The sequence below is a fragment of the Epargyreus clarus genome, unplaced genomic scaffold (genome assembly GCF_041222505.1).
Source record: "Epargyreus clarus isolate Ecla_fem2 unplaced genomic scaffold, WU_Ecla_fem_2.2 ptg000014l, whole genome shotgun sequence".
Taxonomy (NCBI): domain Eukaryota; kingdom Metazoa; phylum Arthropoda; class Insecta; order Lepidoptera; family Hesperiidae; genus Epargyreus; species Epargyreus clarus.
The window spans coordinates 8870640-8891828 of NW_027332222.1; the positions used below are offsets into that span (position 1 = coordinate 8870640).

Consider the following 21189-nt stretch of genomic DNA (forward strand, 5'->3'; position numbering starts at 1 on the left):
GAAGAAGTGTTTACATCCAATCGCGGCATTCTCTCTGTGAGCTATTAATTGCGTTTGCATTAAATTGCGTTAGTCAATTACGTTGGCACATACATTATATTAAAAAAAAAAAATGAAAAGAAGGGGAGAGATGTAGTGTATCATATTGTGGGTAGTTTGTCTCGAGCGCATACGACACGGAATGAGAGCGGACTGTGTGGGGGCAGTCATGCTAGACCGTCGGTGAGTACGGGCGTGTTGGTGCGTGAGCGAGCCAAATGGGGTTTAAGTGATACTACTATCCCGACGTTGAGTCGGGAACACTACATTAGGAATAGACGATTATGGCAGAAATGGACTACATTTGAGTCTGTAACTTAGGACGAATGTAGGATTTTTTTGTATCTCTTGACAAAATGACGGATTTCTTTCGTACTTGTTAATAATCAATCTAACCCACTTTTGGCCACCTACAGTTCGAAATGTCATAAAGTTTTGAAAAACAAGCTACTTTCGCATTCTTCAAAAACACCGTTCATTTGAAACCCAAATCATAGGGGTGCATAAATAGTACATTACGATACGAGGACGAAAAATTTTTTTCTGACAAGTGTGAGTTTGCAGGCCGAGCCGCAGGCGAGGACTGCAATCACACGAGTCAGAAAAACATTTTTCGTCCGCGTGTTGTATAAAATTTTATATTACGGGGTCGGAAATGGGGGTTTTGCGCACGCGAAGCGTGCGTAAAACGTCCATTTACGCACGCCGTGATATAAAAATAATTAGTGCGCCGTCTCGAATTTAGAATTACGTCATGAGCTCATAAGTCTATTAAAATTTAGGCTAATCATGCATTGTCATCCAATACAAGTGTAAACAAAATGTCAGCCCAATCGTTTAGGCAATCAGCACAAAATAAATACCTTTTTATTTTGTGCCATAGATTAGTAAAGATTACTCACGCCTAACAAGAAAATGTACCCAGTTTTGAGAATTGAAATGTTGCGTAAAAAAGTTTTGCCACGTCTCCGTGCTAAAATGTCCCTAAAATATTTGAAATAATTATTTATTTATTACGTAAATTAGTTATTTATTCGTAAATTTTCTCTAAAAATGATTTTATTTGTCAAGGATTCAAAAAAAGAACTTATTAAAATAAGCCGTTTGTGGCTTTATTCAATTTCAAGGCAGCGAAGTATCTTTACTAATCTATGCTTTGCAGAGTCAAAATATATAATTCACACGTGGTGGTTGTGCGCAGGTGGTAACAGCATGCGCGCTGGTGCGCGACTTCGAGCAGCTGCCGGCGGGCGACGCGACGCTGGTGGGCGAGCGCGGCATCTCGCTCAGCGGCGGGCAGCGCGCGCGTATCGGCCTCGCGCGCGCTTGTTACAGAGACGTGAGTATTGTACTAGGCGAGGCGAAATTAACGATTTTTCGGTATATCGATAATCGAAGGTCTAAAGTATCGATATATTGATTATATAGGAAATGTCAAAGCGCTATTATCCGATGTTTAGGTATATCGAAGGTCTAAAAGATCAATATACAGTGTAAAGATCATTTAAATGCGCTGTTTTAGTGTCCATTTGTCGATAATTCAAGATTTTATATAGATACATATAGGTACGATTATTATTAATTAGGAGAAGCTTTTTTAGCTGACAAATTAAATTTACAATACCTATCTAATATATCAAAGGTTTTCGCTATGAGGATATTGTATATCGCAGTGGTTTCTTCATTAATAGTTGAGGTTTGATATTATAGATATTACTAAAATTTCGACAACTTGTTGCTTGCCTATTGTAGCCTTAGAGTTATAATTATATGAAGTATAGAGCAAATCTACTTACATACGAATAGTAGGCAAAACACATTACTGTGTGCAGCGCCGCGGAAAATCTTAATTCACGTTCTAGTGGAACGAGCTCGTCCTCATGTTTGAATAGTTAATATCGTAATTATTGTAAAAAGATAAAATGCCGTGGAAACTAGCAGCTAGGAACTATAGATATTACATTTTACAAGTACTTTAAATCTGAAAATGCCGACAGTGGTAAAGTCCTTTGTAGTTCCACTTTTGAGATATAACTATACGTAGATCCCTAATTAAAGCAGTGTTTCACCCTACTGTATCCTGGTTTGAATGATGTGGTAAGAAATAAATAATATATGGGGCATTATAATTAAGTCCTCAGAGATTTGAAGGTGGTAGAACCCTTTGTGGTTCGACTCCGGCGGCACCACCGCCACACCTATTTCTACCTAATAACAGCATTGTTAGGCGCTGCTGTGTTCCGGTTTAAAGGGTGTGGTAAGGGAGACAAACTTTTCCGAGGCGTTCCAGCTTAGTCCTCAGGGGTAGCGGCGCATCTGTGGCCGACCTCAGGTAGGAATATCTAATCCTATCTGGGGTTGATTACAGATGTCCATGGGCGGCAGTAGCCACTTACCATCAGGTGGACTGCATGCTCGTCTGCTACTCTTATATTATAAAAAAAAAAGATAGAAAGGCATCAATTGTGACTGCAATCCCATCATATCCTTATTATTTATTGTTATTGGTGTCCATAGCCAGCAGTGACCACTAATAATCAGATTGTATGCTCATTTGTAGTCAGAGAAATAGTTTTACAAATGAAAAGCGTTCGTATTGTGACTAGTTGAAAAGTAGATTGCATAAAAGTCTTATCCATAAACATCATTTAGACATGCCTAGTTTCATGGTTATCAATCAAACTGTTGGCATTTAACCACAATATAAGGATATATATACATAAATAGGTATATGTATAAGTGCATATACATTTGCAGTGAAGGCAGTGATAGCGTAGTGGTTAAGAAACTCGGCCTCTCGATCGAGGGGTCCGAGGTTCAAATCCCAGGCACGCACCTCTGATTTTTCAAAGTTATGTGCGTATTAAAAATTAATTATCACTTGCTAAACGGTGAAGGAAAACATCGTGAGGAAACTTGCATACCTGAGAGATTTATAAAAAAACATCTCAAAAGGTATGTGAAGTCTACCAATACGCACTCGGCCAGCGCGGTGGACTATGGCCTAATCCTTCTAATTATAAGAGGAGACCCATGCCCAGCAGTGGGACAGTAATGGGTTGATGATGATGATGTATATACATTTATTATTTTATGTGTTAGGAAGATTTCAAATAGTAATACTTAATACTTATCGCTATTTAAACATTTTATGCAGGCTAAGCACGCTAATTTAACTTTTTACTACGATATCGACAAAAATTACGATTACTTTGAAGTCTAGCACATTAATCGTAAATAACTGTCATATTTTTGAAAGAAGAACCATGCGAGCAATGAGAATAATGGGTGAATCATAGAAATATTCTAAAACTTTCGTTTTTATACATTTATCATATCTAAGTTAACAAATATTTGCTCAGTATTAAAGATGACTATTTAATTTTATCTCATAAAGCAGTCAGCATGTATAATACTGGAGTTGAAATACGGTAAGATTTGTAATTGAAATTATCTTTGTTATACCAGAAATGGCATGACCTTTGTAGATAAGCGAGCCATATTAAACAACTTTAGGAATTGTTAGATAAGCTAGGAGTATGAGCATGATAACTTTATTTACAATTTTGGATTACTTACAGCACCATATGTAGTTATAGGTACTAGATAAGTTGGCACTGTTGCCAGGTGGGTTGGTTAAGCATGTATCATTAGGGGGCATCCATTAATTACGGGGACGGCAGGGGGTCGACCCAAATCTCACCCAATTTCAAGTAGGGTAGGAGGCCTTGGCAACCATCTTGTATTTTTTAAAGGAAACATTGTATAATTGCGAGCAAATTGAGTTAAATTAAATAAGACACGTTTCTTTACTAAAATATTTCTAAGTTTGCATGTGCAGTAAAATATATAATATATCGAAACAATCTCACGTGAGGTTAAAGAGGGGACAAAAGGAGTCGAGATAAATCTCGCGACATCTCACCAGGAATAAGGGAGATCGAAAAAAAACATACCTATATACAGTCGAATTGATAAACCTCCTCCTTTTTTGAAGTCGGTTAAAAATGGTCACTATCATGGCATAATGCACGGTTTACCATCATACATGTTGAATGTAGATAGTAGCGAAGTAGGTTTTATCCCAACTTTATAATGAAAATCACGTCGTGCACAGACGTCGCTTGCATAATTAAAAGTTTTATTAATTCATTGTTCTCCTTATATTATACTTTAAAATAAAGGTATATCACTGTACGTATTTGACTTAATTTATTAATTTATATATAAGTATTTAACATGCACGTGTAAATCTGTAGATGTTTAGTGCAAATATAAGACATCTATTTACTTAATGTCTATAATTAAGATAGATATTATGTAGATGTTACAATGTTACTGTATCTAATGTGGAACCCTTGTTTACCCATAACTTTGTTCTATTTTAAATTGTATTACTGACTTCTTAAAAAGAGATGATATGGTGTTTTGCTTTAGATTGTGTTCAGATGAACCTGTTTTGTTACGTATTTAGCTTTTGCTCGATTTTGTTGCATGACCTTAGAAATACTAATTATGCTCATTTGTATAGCATGGTGATTGGATGACATCATCTTACAATTAGATTTTACAAACTTTACTCTATTTTAAAAATTACAAATTACAATATGTTTTTATGTTATAAGTTTGTTACGACTATAGGTACGAGTAAATAGGTATAGGTACTTGCTTTAATGTTATAAAGCTGAACAATTCCGTTTGTACGCGCTAATGTTATCTGAGAGGACCTAATAGACATATTAAAAAATATTTTATAATTTGATAGAAATTTATTGAAAATGCATTAAAGCTATGTAACATCAAGCTTTGTCGCTATTCCCATAGTCTCATACAAGGCATTAGGTATTACTTACAATTTTTGTAAAGTGGTTTTTGCTACTCAGCAAAAAATAATAGGTAGTAGGAAACGTTGGTACAAGTGATGTGTGTGTTTATAGGCAGACATCTATCTTCTCGACGATCCTCTGTCAGCGGTGGACACCCACGTCGGCAAGCACCTCGTGTCCGAGTGCGTGAACGATCTCCTGAGAGACGCTACGAGGATACTGGTCACCCACCAGCTGCACCACCTGAAGACCGCCGACAAAGTCATCATCCTTCGTAATGTAAGTTACCATTTAAAGCAACATTTTTAAGTTTTTTTTTTCAATTTGAATATTAAATATACTTATATTTACATGATAAATACTTAAAGAATACTTTTATAAACATTTGTCTATCCTTATAGTTCTCTTAATTTTATAGGCCAAAATTTTTAACAGCCGTATGAAGCAATTTTAACGGGTCTTTTATTTAAAGGTACCAACCTAATTTCCATTCCGAAACTGTTTTCAGTTTATAATAGTGTATACGGGCTTATAAAAGAATAATTACTAAATAGGTATTTAACTTCTTAAAATAAAAATCCCCTACTAGGTATAAAGATCCTAATTATAATGTCTCCAATATTCCCGCTTCAAGGAAAGTCCGCATACTCATCTTATCGATGAGTAAGACTTTTGTGTAGGTACGTAAAGTATTTATTCCTGACCTTTGATCACCGAAGATTAAAATAATGGCTGCAAAATACTTACCTACTCGCTTATATGTTTAAAATTTTAAATTAAACTGTTTGTGAGTTAAAGGTTTTAGGTATACCTACACACCGGGATAAAACAGTAGAAACATTAGGATATACCATAAATACTTATTTACAGGGTGAAATCGAAACTGTAGGCAACTTTGATGAAGTATCGCGATCACCTCTATTTGAGGAACTTCTAGAAGACGAGGAGCGCCCAGAACAAGAAGAGGATGACACTCGCAAAAAAATGCTGCGTCAACGAACTGTATCTCTTCAGGTATCCAATACTGTACCAAATTATACAATCCCGCATGTAATCCGTATTTACATAATAGCAAGTACTGTATTGCTTCCAAAATCGCATAAAATTGTTATATAGTCATAATAACAGCTAGGTCCAGACAGCCAGATTTTTTATCTACAACTGAGATTTTTTTCGGAAGATAGTAATAAATCTTTAAAGAGCACGGAAGGAAAACTTGATTTTACATGCTCTTAACAACGGGTTATCTGTGTCTACCAAATGGTAGGTTTTCATTAAAAAATCCCAGTAAAAATATAAAAATCTAAAGTCAAATCCATATTACTATTTTTGAAACCTAGACTTTAAACTTAAAATTGTTTATCACAAAGAATAAACAACTTCATAAAATCATGGCCTATGTTATTAAATGTTCGTTTGAATGATGATATAAAACTACGTAAAATGTATTTTTTTTTCAGTCTCATGGCAGTGTCAGCACTATAGCCGACGCAATAGGACACAAAGACGATGACCCACAAGAAACTGCGGAGCTCATGGGAAAAGGTAATTGAACAACATTTACATAGATAGAATTATAGTGTTATGTTTATTTAATAATACATTATTATCTAGGTACCTACACTATTACAGATCACATTAAAGCAATTAAACCCAATAATACATGACAATGAGTTATTAAGATAAAATTACAGCAATAGCTATGTACAGCGTTTTAACGAAGAAACGATAACACTATGACTCAATTTTCATAATGATACTGTAAGTGGACTGCGTGACACATTTATATTATAAATTAAACACACAAACAGGCCGCATAGATATAAATTGCAGACAGTTTCAAATTCAATTGTCATATTGAAATTTACATAAATAAATAAGTAAGAAATGCGTTAGAATTATGCAGAAATATTTATTTTGAAATTTATTTTAAAATAAGATTTTTTCGTATTCTTCCATGAGAACACTTTTATTTCATACTCGTATAGTGGGGGTGGATAAAAAAATATTGTTTCGCTAACTTAGCGCGTCCCTATTTTGGATATACAAGTAAACTAACATCATTAGCTAGTAGACATCGTCGTTCAAACTAAACATGTATGCAAAATTGTAACTGTACATATAGTTAAAAGTTTGTTGTTGTTGTTGGGTACATCTTAGTATTAACAAGGCAGGTGAAGGTGATAGAACCCTTTGTGGTTCAATTCCAGTTGCACCACCGCCACACCTATTTATGTCTAAAACAGCAGTGCTAAGCGCTGCTTTATTCTGTTTGAAGTGTGGTAAGGTTGACATACTTTGCCGAGGTGTTCCAACTTAGTCCTCAGGGGTAGCGGCGTATCTGTGGCCGACTTCAGGTAGAAAACTAATCCTATCTGGGGTTGATTACAGATGTCCATGGGCGGCAGTATCCACTTACCTAGTAAACTGCATGTTCGTCTGCTACTCACATATTATAAAAGGGAAGCTAAAAAAAACACCCTCGTGTGTTTGTGTTAGGTCGCGTGTCGGGCTCGGTGTACGCGCAGTACTTCCTGGCGGGCGGCGGCGCGGGGCTGCTGGCGCTCACCGCCATCTCCATCCTCCTGGCGCAGGTCGTCACCTCCGCATCTGACCTCTGGCTCACGTACTGGTTAGTTTACACGCCCAACATCACTCCCAGCTTTTATTTTTAGCCTCCGTGTCTCTAGCAGATGAAGGGGTTCAAAGGGCGGGCCACCCCGGGCCTCCGAAGACCTCCACCCGACCTCGGTAGGCAGGAGAATCCTTCTCTGCTTAGATGAATGCCTAATGAAATTGAAATGTGAATCTATTAATCTAAGAGTAATTGTAATTTTGTAAGCTAATAAATTTGTTGATTTTTTGTGTACTAATCTGCGAATGTTAACAGTTAATTGTGCTTTAAAAACCTATTTGAATGGAATAATGGAACCCTCGCAATTTTATAAGACATTATAAACTACTTTTTACGTCCTTAAAACCTTTAGGATGCTCGGATAAAATCTCAAAACAGTATGTAAACGTGGATTCAACCGCGTAAACATATAATTATCTACTTTTATTATAATGAATATTTTCAGGATGAATATGGTTGAAGCACAGCATAGTAATCAGAGCACAACGACGCCAAGAAATAAAACAGGCGTCCTCGATTTTAATAACACACTACCTCAAAATAATACTACTATAATGCCAAATGTTACTAGCGGAACCCCCAACGAACCGTTTAACCACGATATGTATATTTACATTTGGACTATTGGTATACTGGGCTGCATTCTACTTACCACTGGCAGGTAATCAATCAATCAATATTAAACCATTTTAAATGTATTACAATTCTATAAAATGTTACACATCATTGCGGCAATTTTTTTTAATATTTTCATTGCACGTGATTGCACCACTTGCAAATAAATATAATTCTACTGGATAGACTAGATCAATTATGGTAGATAAAAATAGTATTCGTTGTGTATTAGCGATAATTCTGTGTAAATACTTCATTTCCTTATTCATTTATCGATGTTTCGATATCGATGTTTCGATATAGATATATTGTAAATTGAACGGTATTTACATTTCAAAATATGTTTTAGGTCAATCCTATTCCTATGGGTCTGTATGCGCAGCTCCATCAAACTCCACAATCAGATGTTCAGCAACATTTTAGCGGCCACTATGAGATTTTTCGACACGAATCCATCTGGTCGTATTTTGAACCGGTTTTCAAAAGATATGGGTGTTGTTGATGAGATATTACCAAGGATGTATATAGATAGTATTCAGGTCCGTATTTCTTGTTTTATATCTTGCGTGGCTATTTTTGTGCGTGACAATAACTAAGGACCTCTTTCCTGTCACGCGGGTTTATATCCGCTGGCGGATCTGGTCCACAAGCGTACAACAGCTGTTGTCCTATCACCCTAAGATGCTTTTCTTGTCATGCGTGCCACATACACGTGAATCACGAAGTGGAGTTGAGACATACGCGTGAGCGTAAATCCATGGGACAGGAAAAATGATCCAATTAAAATAATACGGGTTAATCAGTTATTATTATTAAATATTCCTTAAATAAAGTGATATAATGAAAGTTCTATTAATAATTAAAAATTGTTTGGAGTATTCTCGAAATTAATAGTGGATTAATTTATTAGGTGTTCATGGTGATGTTGGGAATCTTAGTGATGGTAGCAATAATGAACCCTTACATGTTGCTGACCACTCTCGTCTGCGGCATCTTCATGCATCTGTGGACGGTTGTCTACCTCAACACGGCACAAGCAATAAAAAGGTAAATTAGGTCATTTTATCAAAATAGTGCATGTGTGTGTAATATATTTGCTTTATTTGAGTAATAGAGATAATAAGAACGAATCTGTAAGGACGGTGAGATAACGAGATCTAGGGCGCTGCGTGACTTCTTGATTTTAACCCTTTTAACATTGTTGTTGTCGCATGGGTTTCTTCCTAGAACTAGATTTAACAACAGCTATCTAATGCACGTCAACTAAGAGCAATGGCTTAACATGCTTTAGAAAGCTCGAAAACGCTCATGATTTTTTACTACTAAGGCCTATCCATCCAACTCCTAACCGCGTCTGTTACATACGAGTTATATACGTGTCACCTAAGCCACGAAGCTATACACGCTTCATACAAGCCGCGGAGCAACGTTTTCCGGAACGCGATCATCGAATCTTTATATATATATATATTATATATATATATTTCTTATGTGCGTGTGTATGTCACTGAACTCCTCCTAAACGACTGGACTGATTTTGATGAAATCTGTTGTGTGTGTTTAAGGGGACTTGAGAATGGTTTAGATTCACAATTTAGTCCGTGGGAAAAGGATTTTTTAATTAATTTTTAATTCGTAAGTAGTTGTTGAATTTGGAATGTTTCACATTGGATTCGAAAGACTTCGCTACTTTCGCAGTTTCAAATATTCTATCTTTTTTTCAAACCCGTAAGTGATAAGGGTTGTTCACCCTTAACATTTTTTTTATTTATACGACAACACAACGTTTGCCGGGTCAGCTAGTTAACAATAAAATGTTGTAATGTTCCGTGCAGACTGGAGGGCGTGTCCCGCAGCCCGGTGTTCTCGCACGTGGCGGCCAGCATGGCGGGGCTCGGCACCGTGCGCGCGTGCGGCGCGCAGCCCATGCTCCGGACGCAGTTCGACGACAAGCAGGACGTGCACACCGCCGCGTGGTGAGTACGAACACAAAAGATAATAATAAACATGTTACTATTAAAAACAACAATTTCAAACAACATCGTTATTAACCGAAAATACCACTGGTGACCAACTATAAACGACACAGATAACCAACCACTAACCATTTTTTTTATAATATAGGTAGGAGTAGCAGACAAGCATGCAGTCCACCTGATGGTAAGTGCCTACTGCCGCCCATGGACATCTGTTACAACCCTAGATAGGATTAGATGATCCTACCCGAGGTCGGCCACAAATGCGCTGCTACTCCTGAGGACTAAGCTGGAACGCCTCGGAAAAGTATGTCTCCCTTACCACACCCTTCAAATCAGAACACAGCAGCGCTTAATACTGCTGTTACAAGGCAGAAATAGGTGTGGCAGTGCTGCCGCCGGAGTCGAACCACAAAGGGTTCTACAACCTTTAAAGATCACAGATAAATAACTGTAAACACCACAGATAACTGACAACACACATAAAAAATAACCAACCACAAACAATACAGATAACGAAAAAATATTATCAAGTAATGAACCGCAAACACCACAGGCGAGGAGATTCCTAAATCTCACTGATATCAACCACAAATTGCCAACTTACTAAAAACACAAAATAACCCGATTTGGAGAAAATACAAGCAATCGCGATTTGATTTTTTACGTCCTATCTTAATACTGAGTATATTAAACATTGTTTTATTCGGATTTGAAAGGTGTGGTAAGGAAAGGAAAGTCATTCCCTGGGTCTGGCATACACCTAATGCTATCATGAATGTAAATATGAAACGCCTCATTTAATTTTACTACTTAATTTTATAATTAGTATATAGTAGCATAATATTACTATATCACTGAAATTAAGGATTCTAAAAACGACACTCATACGATGAATCCGTCACAAAATAACACAAAACATAAAAACGAATCATTTAGGTATAACATGAAACATCATATTTTAGTATTAACACGTTCAAATTGTTTTAGGTACTTAACACTTATATCAAATACAACATTCTCGATCTGGCTGAGTCTTATTTCGGCAATCTACGTCATTGTTGTTGCGTACACATTCCTCTTCCTTGATGATGGTAAGTAACAATATTCATTTACACTTCTCACATTCTTATTGCACGACTCGATCGAAAAATTTTTTTCGCTTCATTTTGGCGGCAATTTTTATTATTATAGCCTTGATAGTTCACGGAATCAAGATATTTTGCATACTATTGTCGAGATAATTTAATGGAGATTAATTCCATACTTTTTAAAAATTGATTTACTGCAATAGAATTGGAAAAAAACACCAAAATAGGTCAAAAAATTTTCCTGTCCGTCATGTGTGAAACCTGAAAACACTAACTTGTGCAAAAATCCATCATTTGAGTTAATTTTTTTTTTTTTAAATTCTATCGACGATTGTAGGTCACTGAATGCGAATGATTAATTAATTCAGTGTCGTTTAATTGCAATTAATAAAAAACGAAAACTACAAGACTGTATATCTATATATATCCATGTAAAATTAACATGGATGATGATATATCTATATCTATAGATATTATGTACATTTTATTCCACCAGGGGCGCTTGTGCAGTACCTTATTCCTACTACAGCTGTTTTTTCGGCAATATTTCATAATTTCAATTTCATAATATTTCATAATTAAATGAGCATTATGAGTCGTGCACTTTTGGATTTTCCAAACTGTTTTTTATAATAATTAGTGCCTGTCGACGATTTGTACCTTAGTTACCCTAATATATATGTGCGTAATCGATCCATTGAAGACATATTGATCTCTGTTATATCACAATTACAAATTTTAGTTTCTAAACGATCCGCTAGAGACGCTGTATGTAGAGTAGATGTAGGTACGAGTATGTGGGGGAACTCTATATCAAATATAGGCTATGTCGACTCGATAAAGCATAAAAAACAGTGTATTATAAAACATCAAAGCCAATAATTTATAAAACAAACAAAATTGCTGGTTTTGGAATTAACGACTACCTCCACTTTTGGTTACGGCTATGCGGTAGTGGATCGACGGTGGCAGACTGATGTCACATCCATTATACTATTGTCTTCATATTCTTTATTGTAATTATAATGTGATGACATGATGTCATTGTTTCCAATTCAATTGAAAAATACAAAACAATTGTCTTCAGGTACGACCCAATCCGGCAACGTCGGTTTAGCTTTAAGTCAAGGGTTGATCCTAGTTAACATGGTGCAATATGGCGTGAAGCAGGCCACTGAAGTGATATCCCAGATGACCAGCGTGGAGCGAGTGGTGCAGTTCACGTCGTTACCAAAGGAGAAGACTGACGGACCTCCTGCTCCCGCAGGCTGGCCTCAAAGAGCCAAACTCATATTTAAGGATCTGTACTTACGATACGATCCTGAAGAGGAACCCGTGCTCAAAAACCTTAATATCGTTATTGAAAGTGGATGGAAGGTATGAATTACAAAATACTGCAAGAGTCGCAAATCATTGTTATTGTTAACCCTTTGTGATTCAACTCCGGTGGCAAACACACAACCGAATCTGCAGAGTCAAACCTACGAGTAGTTTTCTGGTTTCCACCTATAGTATTCCAACACTTCCAACTTCTACTTCTGAAGTCTAAACCTCAGAAGTAGCAATTTACCAGCAGGTTCAATTTATTAAAAATACTTACCTAATTATTTATTGAAGTTCTTATAACGACTAAACACCTTATTCTCAATATTTATTTGTATTTATCTAATTTACTTGATTATATTTATAAAATACCTAATTAGCTATGGATTTTCGTAAATCTTTATTTGATTTTTGTAGGTAGGCGTGGTAGGACGAACTGGTGCTGGAAAGTCGTCATTAATATCAGCTTTATTCAGATTAGCACCCATCGATGGTCACGTGTACATCGACGAAGTTGAAACCAGTGAAATCGCACTTAAGGTAAGTTTAATTTATTTGATGATAATAATGGTAAGGAAAGGACAACAATGAAAAATTGTATGAAAATAGTTCTCCTATTTTTAAATTTAACTCAAATATAACAAGAATTTGGTTGTCATGATGATGTGTATTTATATTTTCCAAGGCGCAATTCTGTGACTAAACACTACTCAAATGTTTTGCAGGAACTAAGATCAAAAATAGCAATCATCCCACAAGAACCAGTTTTGTTCTCAGCTAGTTTACGCTACAACATGGATCCGTTCGACAAATATACTGATGCTGATATATGGAAAGCCCTAGAACAAGTATGTATTCACTGTTTTATACTTTAAAATGAATTATTCTCTATAGGTACCAAACAAAAAAATCGTTTGTACACGTTAAAGGTCCCGTAGTAGCCAATAATCATACATATATTAATTTGAAATATATTTTCAAAGACAAACAAAAATTGGGTATAAAACACAATAGAAATATGATTTTCGTGTTTTATTTTAGCCTATTTATTTAAGTGATGATTATAATAATATATAGGTAAACAATTGGATATAAACATATGGGCGTATGTTACATTTTAATATAGTTACGTATATAATTACTCGGTCATTGCTCGATAGTAACCAGTTACTTGCATTAAAATGGTGTTCTATGTGTCATACATATTTATAGATTTCGAGTTTACTATTTACGTTAGCACAAAGTATTGCAAAACAATTCTAATTCTTAATTTGTCACGTCACGAACTTATGGAAATGAATGAAACTAAATGAATAATTGCCTCATAAATAGTAAACTAAATTCTATTACAATAAGTGCAAGCAGCAATAGATGCAAATGAGTTGCATCTAATGTTATCTGACACATTAGACAATATATTCATTTACTGTTTCATTAACCATTTCACCCGCCTTATTATTGACAACTTTATTTTTGTAGAATCTTGTTTATTTGTAAAGACTAGATTTTAAATTAATATTTTAGGATAAACCACTAGGCTATTGCTTTAGTTGGGTTGGGTTTTGCTTAAAATATGAAAAACCGTATTGATATAAGTTGTAAATCTGATTTCCACCTATTTGCATTGGAGCAGATGGTATATTCTAGGTCTCTAAAATGTTCGTTGCAGATTGACATTAGGAACACCAATAGAATTGCTGGTATAGTTCGCGCTAAACTGCTAGTCCGCTCTGAAGTTGTTGCGAGCTGGTATAGTCATACAATTTGCTTTGGCGACGTGATTCACTTCTACATTCCGAGCGGACTAGCAGTTTTACGCGGACTACAAATAACGGCTTTCAAGAGCTTTCAAGAGTGCTCCTTTTGCACCAAGAGTTCTCTACAATCCTGTATCATGGATTAAAGTGGACAAAAAAGTGCAAAAAGATCCATCAATGGACTTTTACAATGGATCTTATCGCCGAGTTCTCAAGTAAACTCGTGATTATGATCGTCCACGGTCCGTGTGCCAGGTGGAGCTGAAGCACGCGGTGTCGTCACTGGGGTCCGCGGTGGAGTCCGGCGGCGCCAACTTCAGCGCCGGCCAGCGCCAGCTGCTGTGCCTCGCGCGCGCCGCGCTCGCGCGCAACCGCCTGCTCGTGCTCGACGAGGCCACCGCCAATGTCGACCCCAAGTGAGACACATATTGACACCTCTAAAGCCCGCTCCACGTTCTCGCGAGAAAAACCCGATTCGTATCGGCTCAGCATTTTCGTTTCTTGTGCTTTTCTCGCGTTCTCGCGAGAATGTGAAGCGGCCTCGAGACAACTATAATAGTTTTACCAGGTGGTTTAATTAGCGAGATACGACCCTCGCACCTATTACGTAAAGCAATTTTGGTCCATCTTACTTACTATCAACCATCTTACACTTTCGAAGTATCAATGCGTGTGGTCAGGTTTAGGTAGATCCCCTTCTATATGGATTCTATATGGAGTTGATTACAAATGAACTAAGACGGCAATGACCACTTTTATTGAAACGCAAACAACTGTCATCAGCTACTTTTGGTAGCTAATTTAACTTTTTGTTAAGGTTTAGGCCTTTAGTCATTAAGCGTAGTGGAAGCTCGTTTTTACTGTCATTCATTATTTTCAATTTGATAATTGTAATATACGTAATTTTACAATTTCTCCTTTACGCTATACGATACGTAATTAAATTATTTTATTGTTTGTTTTACAGCACGGACGCGTTAATTCAGAAATCTATACGCAAGTACTTCGCTGACTGCACAGTACTAACAGTAGCGCATCGATTACATACAGTCGCGGATTCTGATCGTGTTATAGTAAGTAAACATTTTCATTTTATTTTTCTGTGCAGAATGCTAAATGCTAAGAATTTATTCATTTTGAACTTAAATAAAAACAGAACATACTTACATGAAAATTGTAGAATTAAAATGATTGCACATTCAAATGAGTTATGTAAAGAATCTATTTCAAATAAAATAAATTGCTCTAATTTTATTCAACAGACAAGATATTATAGTAAATTGAACCTAAAGTCTGTGCTATACTTATTAAACCCAAATATCAATTTTTAGGTAATGGAAGCAGGGCAGATCGTAGAATGTGGGCACCCACACGACTTGCTTCAAAACGAGAACGGTCACTTCACAAAAATGGTGCAACAGCTGGGACCGGCGTCGGAACAGAGTCTGCGGGAGCTGGCGCGCCAGGCACACCTGCAGCACATCCGCTACGTCGACGCTGATGACCAACCGCAGGCCTAATAGAGAAATAGTAGTAACCAGTATGATCCAACTAGCGACGAACCACTGCCGCAACTACTTAAAGCTGCTGTGTTCTGGTTTGAAGGGTATATTCAAACCAGTATATAGTAAAGGAGACCTACTTTTCCGAGGCGCTCCAGCTTAGTCCTTAGGGGTAGCGTCTGATAGGCGTAGGAATATCTAATCCTATCTGGGGCTGATTACAGATCTATGTTCATGGGTGGCAGTAGCCACTTACCATCAGCTGGACTGCATGCTCATCTGCTACTCCTATATTATAAAAAAAAGCGTAAAGAAATTCCGGTTTTTGTGTCGAGTGCTAAATGCCGAGTGGCTTATTGTGGCAAATATGTTAGTTCACAAACGTTATTAATAATAATATAATGTATACAATGTCTATGAAAAATTTAAATTTAACTATTTTAGCAAGAAAGTTTCATTTTCGATTTTGAGTCGTTCCTACCAATTGCATAGGTATTGATTATTATTATTGTCGGGTATAAGCTGGCACGATTATAGTTAGTGTATTCACAGATGCCTTTTGATAGTATGTTATATACATTAGTTTTAAGGATAAAAATGTTAATATTTCTAAAATGCCAATTTAGCGCCGACTGAATGAAGACTACTTGATAAAAAAAAGATTATACATACTGTTATACAGTTATACAGCTGCAATGTTTTTTGTCACTAATGGGCAGGGGTGTCTCCCAAATATGATAAAAGCCAAATGGCAGTTATAGTTATAGTTGCTTTTGTTACACTTAGGATTATTTGCATCGAAAATCCAGTTAAAGTTTGCGTTAAAGTTAATTATAACAGTAACTTTGACGGTAGCGACGGAATGTAACAATTCTGTGTTACACCAAATTATTTGTCATTAACATTAATTAACATTGTTTGTGTCTCTGTCATCACAATTTTTAGTCAGCGTTGATAGATAGGGAAGTTGACAAAAACTGTAATTTTAACCGATCAAAATCGAACGGTTAATTTTAAGTATTAGTTATGACGTAACTACAACCTTAATTAAAATGGTGCCACTAATATTTTTTTTAACCATGGATTTAACGGTTGGTTAGGCTTCGGTAGACGTTAAAGTTACATGATGCAAACTACCCTTATAATTGTAACCCACAGTAATGTCATGCGGCAAACATATTCATAGACATAAGATACCACAAAAACAATATATGTGTACAAATATATGTGCCAGATTTAGATAACATCTGTACTCTATCATAAGTGACAAAAGCGAAGTGTCATAAGGGTCTTGTATACATGGAACAATAAATCACACATATTTATCGACAATTAATAATTTTCAGTCTGTCTGAAAGTTTTATATCCAACTTTTGAGAATGTATGCACTGTACAAACTGCATCCTATTACGTTGCATATAGTCTATGGTACCGGTATGATGTGAGGACCGATCCAACCTTTCACCCGACCAGTGAGTCTTACCTAGGACAAGGTAATCTTGTCAAAAAGTGACTTAATAGTTAAATGAGTTACTTAATTAAGTAAACACTGCGAATATTTTACTCTATACAGAGATTTTAGCCATAAGTTAACTAAGTAAGAAATGTATGTCACAAAGACAGTTAATATTCATGACTTTATATAAGTACTTAAGGGAAGAGCTTGCACACAAAACGAATATATACTTAAAATAATTTAAGAATCTACATATGTGTAATTTATTTATGATACAAATTTTTAAGATTGTAAATTGATAATGTGAATCTACTAATTTAAAAATTATGGTGTTCAATTAACACTGAAAATGTTACTTAAAAAAATAAAAAATGTGCTACTTCATACTATGTTTATTGTTATTGTTAAAAAGAAATAAAAACATTAAAATTATTTAAAATGCTATAAGATCTTTCTTGAAGTTACAAATGATTGCAAAGATTAAGTAATAAATATATTTTTGATGTTGTACATACCTTTTTTATTTACCCTGTTCCTATAGCTCATTTTTCATGAAACTTACTTATGATACCAAATTTTCAAGTAACTGTTCCTATCCTATATTAATATGCCTTTCACCAATAAAGCCTGCACTTGCCACAAAAGCTAAACCTCTATGAACATTTGGCTTTATTATTTGACAGAAATTGATACACAGAACGACACTATCCACACATTTGAATTTGTGTTAGTTTTATGAGGTTTGGAAAGTGTGTGGTCACGGCATAACATTGAGGTATGTAGTATTGAATAAAAATAACAATGATTTAAAAAATATGTATTTACAAAAATGACTAACCTTATAATGTAACATAACATTGTGGAAACCAGCAGAATACAACTTATCAACACATTATTCTTAGATTAGCTGAACTTTACCATTCTTCACTAAGTCAGCCACAGGCTTGTATTGAAGAATATGCTGGGAACCCTCTGAAAAAATATTCTTCATTTTAATCATTTTTATGTTAATAAATATAGACAAATATATTAAAATAAATAAATAATTATCCATATTATACAACTAAGCTGCTAGGACAATGAAATGCAATTCAGGTATGTTTAAGATTCATTTTATAAGTTGTTCTGAAATATATGTCAAATATCAATCAATTCGAGGAGGTAACTGTGTCAAACGGGATGAAAGATTTTGTATGAAAATTTTGATAATATCCCTTCTGTAGCCCTATGAATTCTCTTTCTCTCTATTATACTGACCTCAAATAAAATTTTAGCGAAAAGTAGACTAACTATAGTATAAACGAAAATGTTTTTTTTTCTATAATGCACTTCAAAATCTTAAAAAAGATATATTACCAATGTAACATACCATCTAAATCTATTTCTTCATCCTGTTCACCAAACAGGTCTTCTAGCACCACACCACTGACAGTATCTATGGCTTTAAGAAAAATATGGGAATGCAAGTTCGGCTGTATGGCCATCTTATTCATCTCAAATGTTTGCATATTGCCTGGTACATGGTTTAACACTACTGATTTCAAATGAACCTCCATATTCAACAAGTATTCCTGGGCGTATCTGTACTCTGATGGTGTTAAATAATTCGTACCAGACTCTACTCTTTGTTTCTCTTCATTCACTATAGATATACAATATTTTTCTATCTTGTCTAGCCTAGTTTTCAGGTAATTGCAAATAATAAATTTTATCCTGTTGAGCTCCATTTTGTGAATCGAAGCCCGCAAATCAGTCTTGGGCAACTTATTTATATTACGCTCCATATGTTGGATTTGCCCTAACATACACTCAATCATGTCATTTCTATGCGGCAATATTTCAGGAGCCAGGCGCTCGTTTTGCCACATGTTCTGAATTGTCTTTAGCACCGTCTCCGCTGTTATTTCCTCCTCTTCATCGCTCAGTTCTATATCATCGTTTTCCATAATTTTTTACCATAACATAAAATATAACCTCAAAAATATTTCATTATTTTATTCTATATATCGATTAATCCCAAAAGGCTACATTTTCTTAAGTTTTATCTTTACACTATAATCCATGTTGATTTCGTTTAAAAAACACACACATATTGATTGGAAATATATAAAAAACACTAGACTTTTATCACTGATAGACTAAAAAACCGGTAAACGAAACGATGACAATAATGACATTGACAATCATTAGGGCAAATTTGGCGCGTTTATTATTTTTTAATACACTATGAAATATCAATAAGCTGTGATTAATAAATTACACAACCATAATTTACATAAGACAAAGAAATAAAAAATTATATAAATTAAATACTGAGCTAAATATTCTGAAAATTACAACAACAAAACTAAAAAATAAAATTATCACGGTTCAACGAAAGAAAACGCGTATTTGTGATAATTTCTTGTTGTTTCTAATATCACAAGAATAATATCAAAAATAGTACACTGAAATTCAAACTTAATAAAATGACAGTAAAAGACCCGGAATAAATTCAGGAATATTAAGATTATAGTCCCTCTCATTATAAGAGGAGACCCGTGCCTAGCAGTGGGACAATAATGGGTTGATGATGATGATGAAGATTATTCTGTAAGGGATTCAAGAAACGTTGGCTGTTTTACTTTTTTTATAATTTAAAGTTAAATTAAGACTTCTTTTTTGTTGATGGGGGGAAACCTTCAAAAGGTACCTTATGCCGCGGGAGCGGCACAGGGTTATGTGGGATTCTTACCGCACTAAAACCCCCCGGTGGCCATCCTCGGCGCTGCGTAGAGGACTCCGGGATCTCCAACGGAACGCAACCGGAGTCCACTTGGCGCGTTGCCCTGTCGGGCTTACCTGCTATACAGCCTACCCACATTTATCATTGTTGACCTACTTTAAACTAGTGGACGCTAGAATAATGGAAAATAGAATAACGAACTCGCAAGATAGGCTAGTCTCTGTCTTACCCTCTGCTTGACATTGTCTCCGCCTGTAATAGAAGTTATTTTTATTAATATTTTTAAATCTTGATGCTCATTTATTATATTTTATTACACTGTTAGAAGTATAAAAAATAAATAAATACGAAAATGTACTGAGCTACAAAACAGTACATAACCGTCTGCGGAAAATAAAACACGTTACGATGTATTACGCCGCCAAGAAAATTAAAGTAGGATCTACATACTGTTCTTTAACGTGACCGCTAGAGTTGTAATCCAGTTAGCGAAGGAGAACCCCCTCATACTGTTTCTTGGTGGCGTCATAAAGATATTAGTCGACTTAAGTCTTAAGATACAGGGCACTGAAAATATGCAAATTTGTACTAAGAAATGTTTTTTTATGTGACAAAGTAGGAAACCGAGATACAGCAGGTGAATATGGTGATAAGTTGTCACTTCAGTCCATGGGAATTTGGAACTGTGAAACAATCATGATAAAAAATTTAAATGTGATATTAAAGGTAGAGCTATTACTTACCTATGGTTCAAACGAGGTGGTATCATCATCACATCCATATATAGCGCGAAAGAGTTCAGAGTTTCGGCGAAAAGATGTGGAAGCCGGTTGTTACACATATTCTGAGCCGACCACTGCTGTGTCACCACAACAGTCGAAGCTTTCCATTTTTCAAAATTGCTTAGAGTCTGAGTAAGCTTTCATGGCTGCCCAGCCACTAATCTAAAAGCCATTAAGCTAAAAGCCACGAACGACAAAAAAGAAAGGTTTGAGTTTTCACTTCATCCTGGACATTCCTCCTTTCATTTGCTGCGACCTATTATTCCGGTGTCGCCCAATATATAAAACTTGATGAGAGCGGTTTTTTTTTATTTTTTTTTAAGATACAAATTCTACCTGAAGACGGTCTCCACAGACAGATGCCTCTCCTAAGGACTTAGATGGTGTTCCCATATGTAACAACCATCAGACACATCCTTCCACCGAAAAGTAAGTATCACACACTATTTTCACCTTACGTTT

General features: G+C 35.6%; 2 protein-coding genes across 2 annotated transcripts in view; one reads left to right on the forward strand and one right to left on the reverse strand.

The window, feature by feature from the left end:
- LOC140747457 (ATP-binding cassette subfamily C member 4) overlaps window positions 1-16050 on the forward strand; it is a 46976-nt gene extending 30926 nt beyond the window's left edge. The window contains exons 9-24 of the mRNA XM_073079916.1: window positions 1241-1378; window positions 4977-5144; window positions 5736-5879; window positions 6326-6410; window positions 7365-7497; window positions 7946-8161; window positions 8465-8654; window positions 9026-9162; window positions 9951-10091; window positions 11082-11185; window positions 12270-12559; window positions 12923-13045; window positions 13231-13353; window positions 14518-14678; window positions 15230-15335; window positions 15594-16050. Of these exons, the coding sequence (XP_072936017.1) occupies window positions 1241-1378; window positions 4977-5144; window positions 5736-5879; window positions 6326-6410; window positions 7365-7497; window positions 7946-8161; window positions 8465-8654; window positions 9026-9162; window positions 9951-10091; window positions 11082-11185; window positions 12270-12559; window positions 12923-13045; window positions 13231-13353; window positions 14518-14678; window positions 15230-15335; window positions 15594-15782 (2448 nt within the window). The 3' untranslated portion in view covers window positions 15783-16050. The remainder of the gene's footprint in view (window positions 1-1240; window positions 1379-4976; window positions 5145-5735; window positions 5880-6325; window positions 6411-7364; window positions 7498-7945; window positions 8162-8464; window positions 8655-9025; window positions 9163-9950; window positions 10092-11081; window positions 11186-12269; window positions 12560-12922; window positions 13046-13230; window positions 13354-14517; window positions 14679-15229; window positions 15336-15593) is intronic.
- Window positions 16051-18021: 1971 nt separating this feature from the next.
- Window positions 18022-19544, reverse strand: Sld5 (DNA replication complex GINS protein SLD5). The gene is made up of 2 exons (XM_073079931.1): window positions 18590-19544; window positions 18022-18192 (listed from the first exon to the last, which is right to left on the reverse strand). Exons 1-2 carry the CDS (start codon window positions 19164-19166, stop codon window positions 18119-18121), a joined length of 651 nt encoding a protein of 216 aa, XP_072936032.1. The 5' UTR covers window positions 19167-19544; the 3' UTR covers window positions 18022-18118.
- Window positions 19545-21189: the final 1645 nt, after the last annotated feature.

Bases quoted from the DNA above. Each gene is read 5' to 3' on its own strand.
- Sld5 (XM_073079931.1), bottom strand. From the start codon at position 19,166: ATGGAAAACGATGATATAGAACTGAGCGATGAAGAGGAGGAAATAACA. The intron at 18,193-18,589 runs GTATGTTACATT...ATATTTTTTCAG, and splicing joins TGAAGAAATAGATTTAGATG to AGGGTTCCCAGCATATTCTT.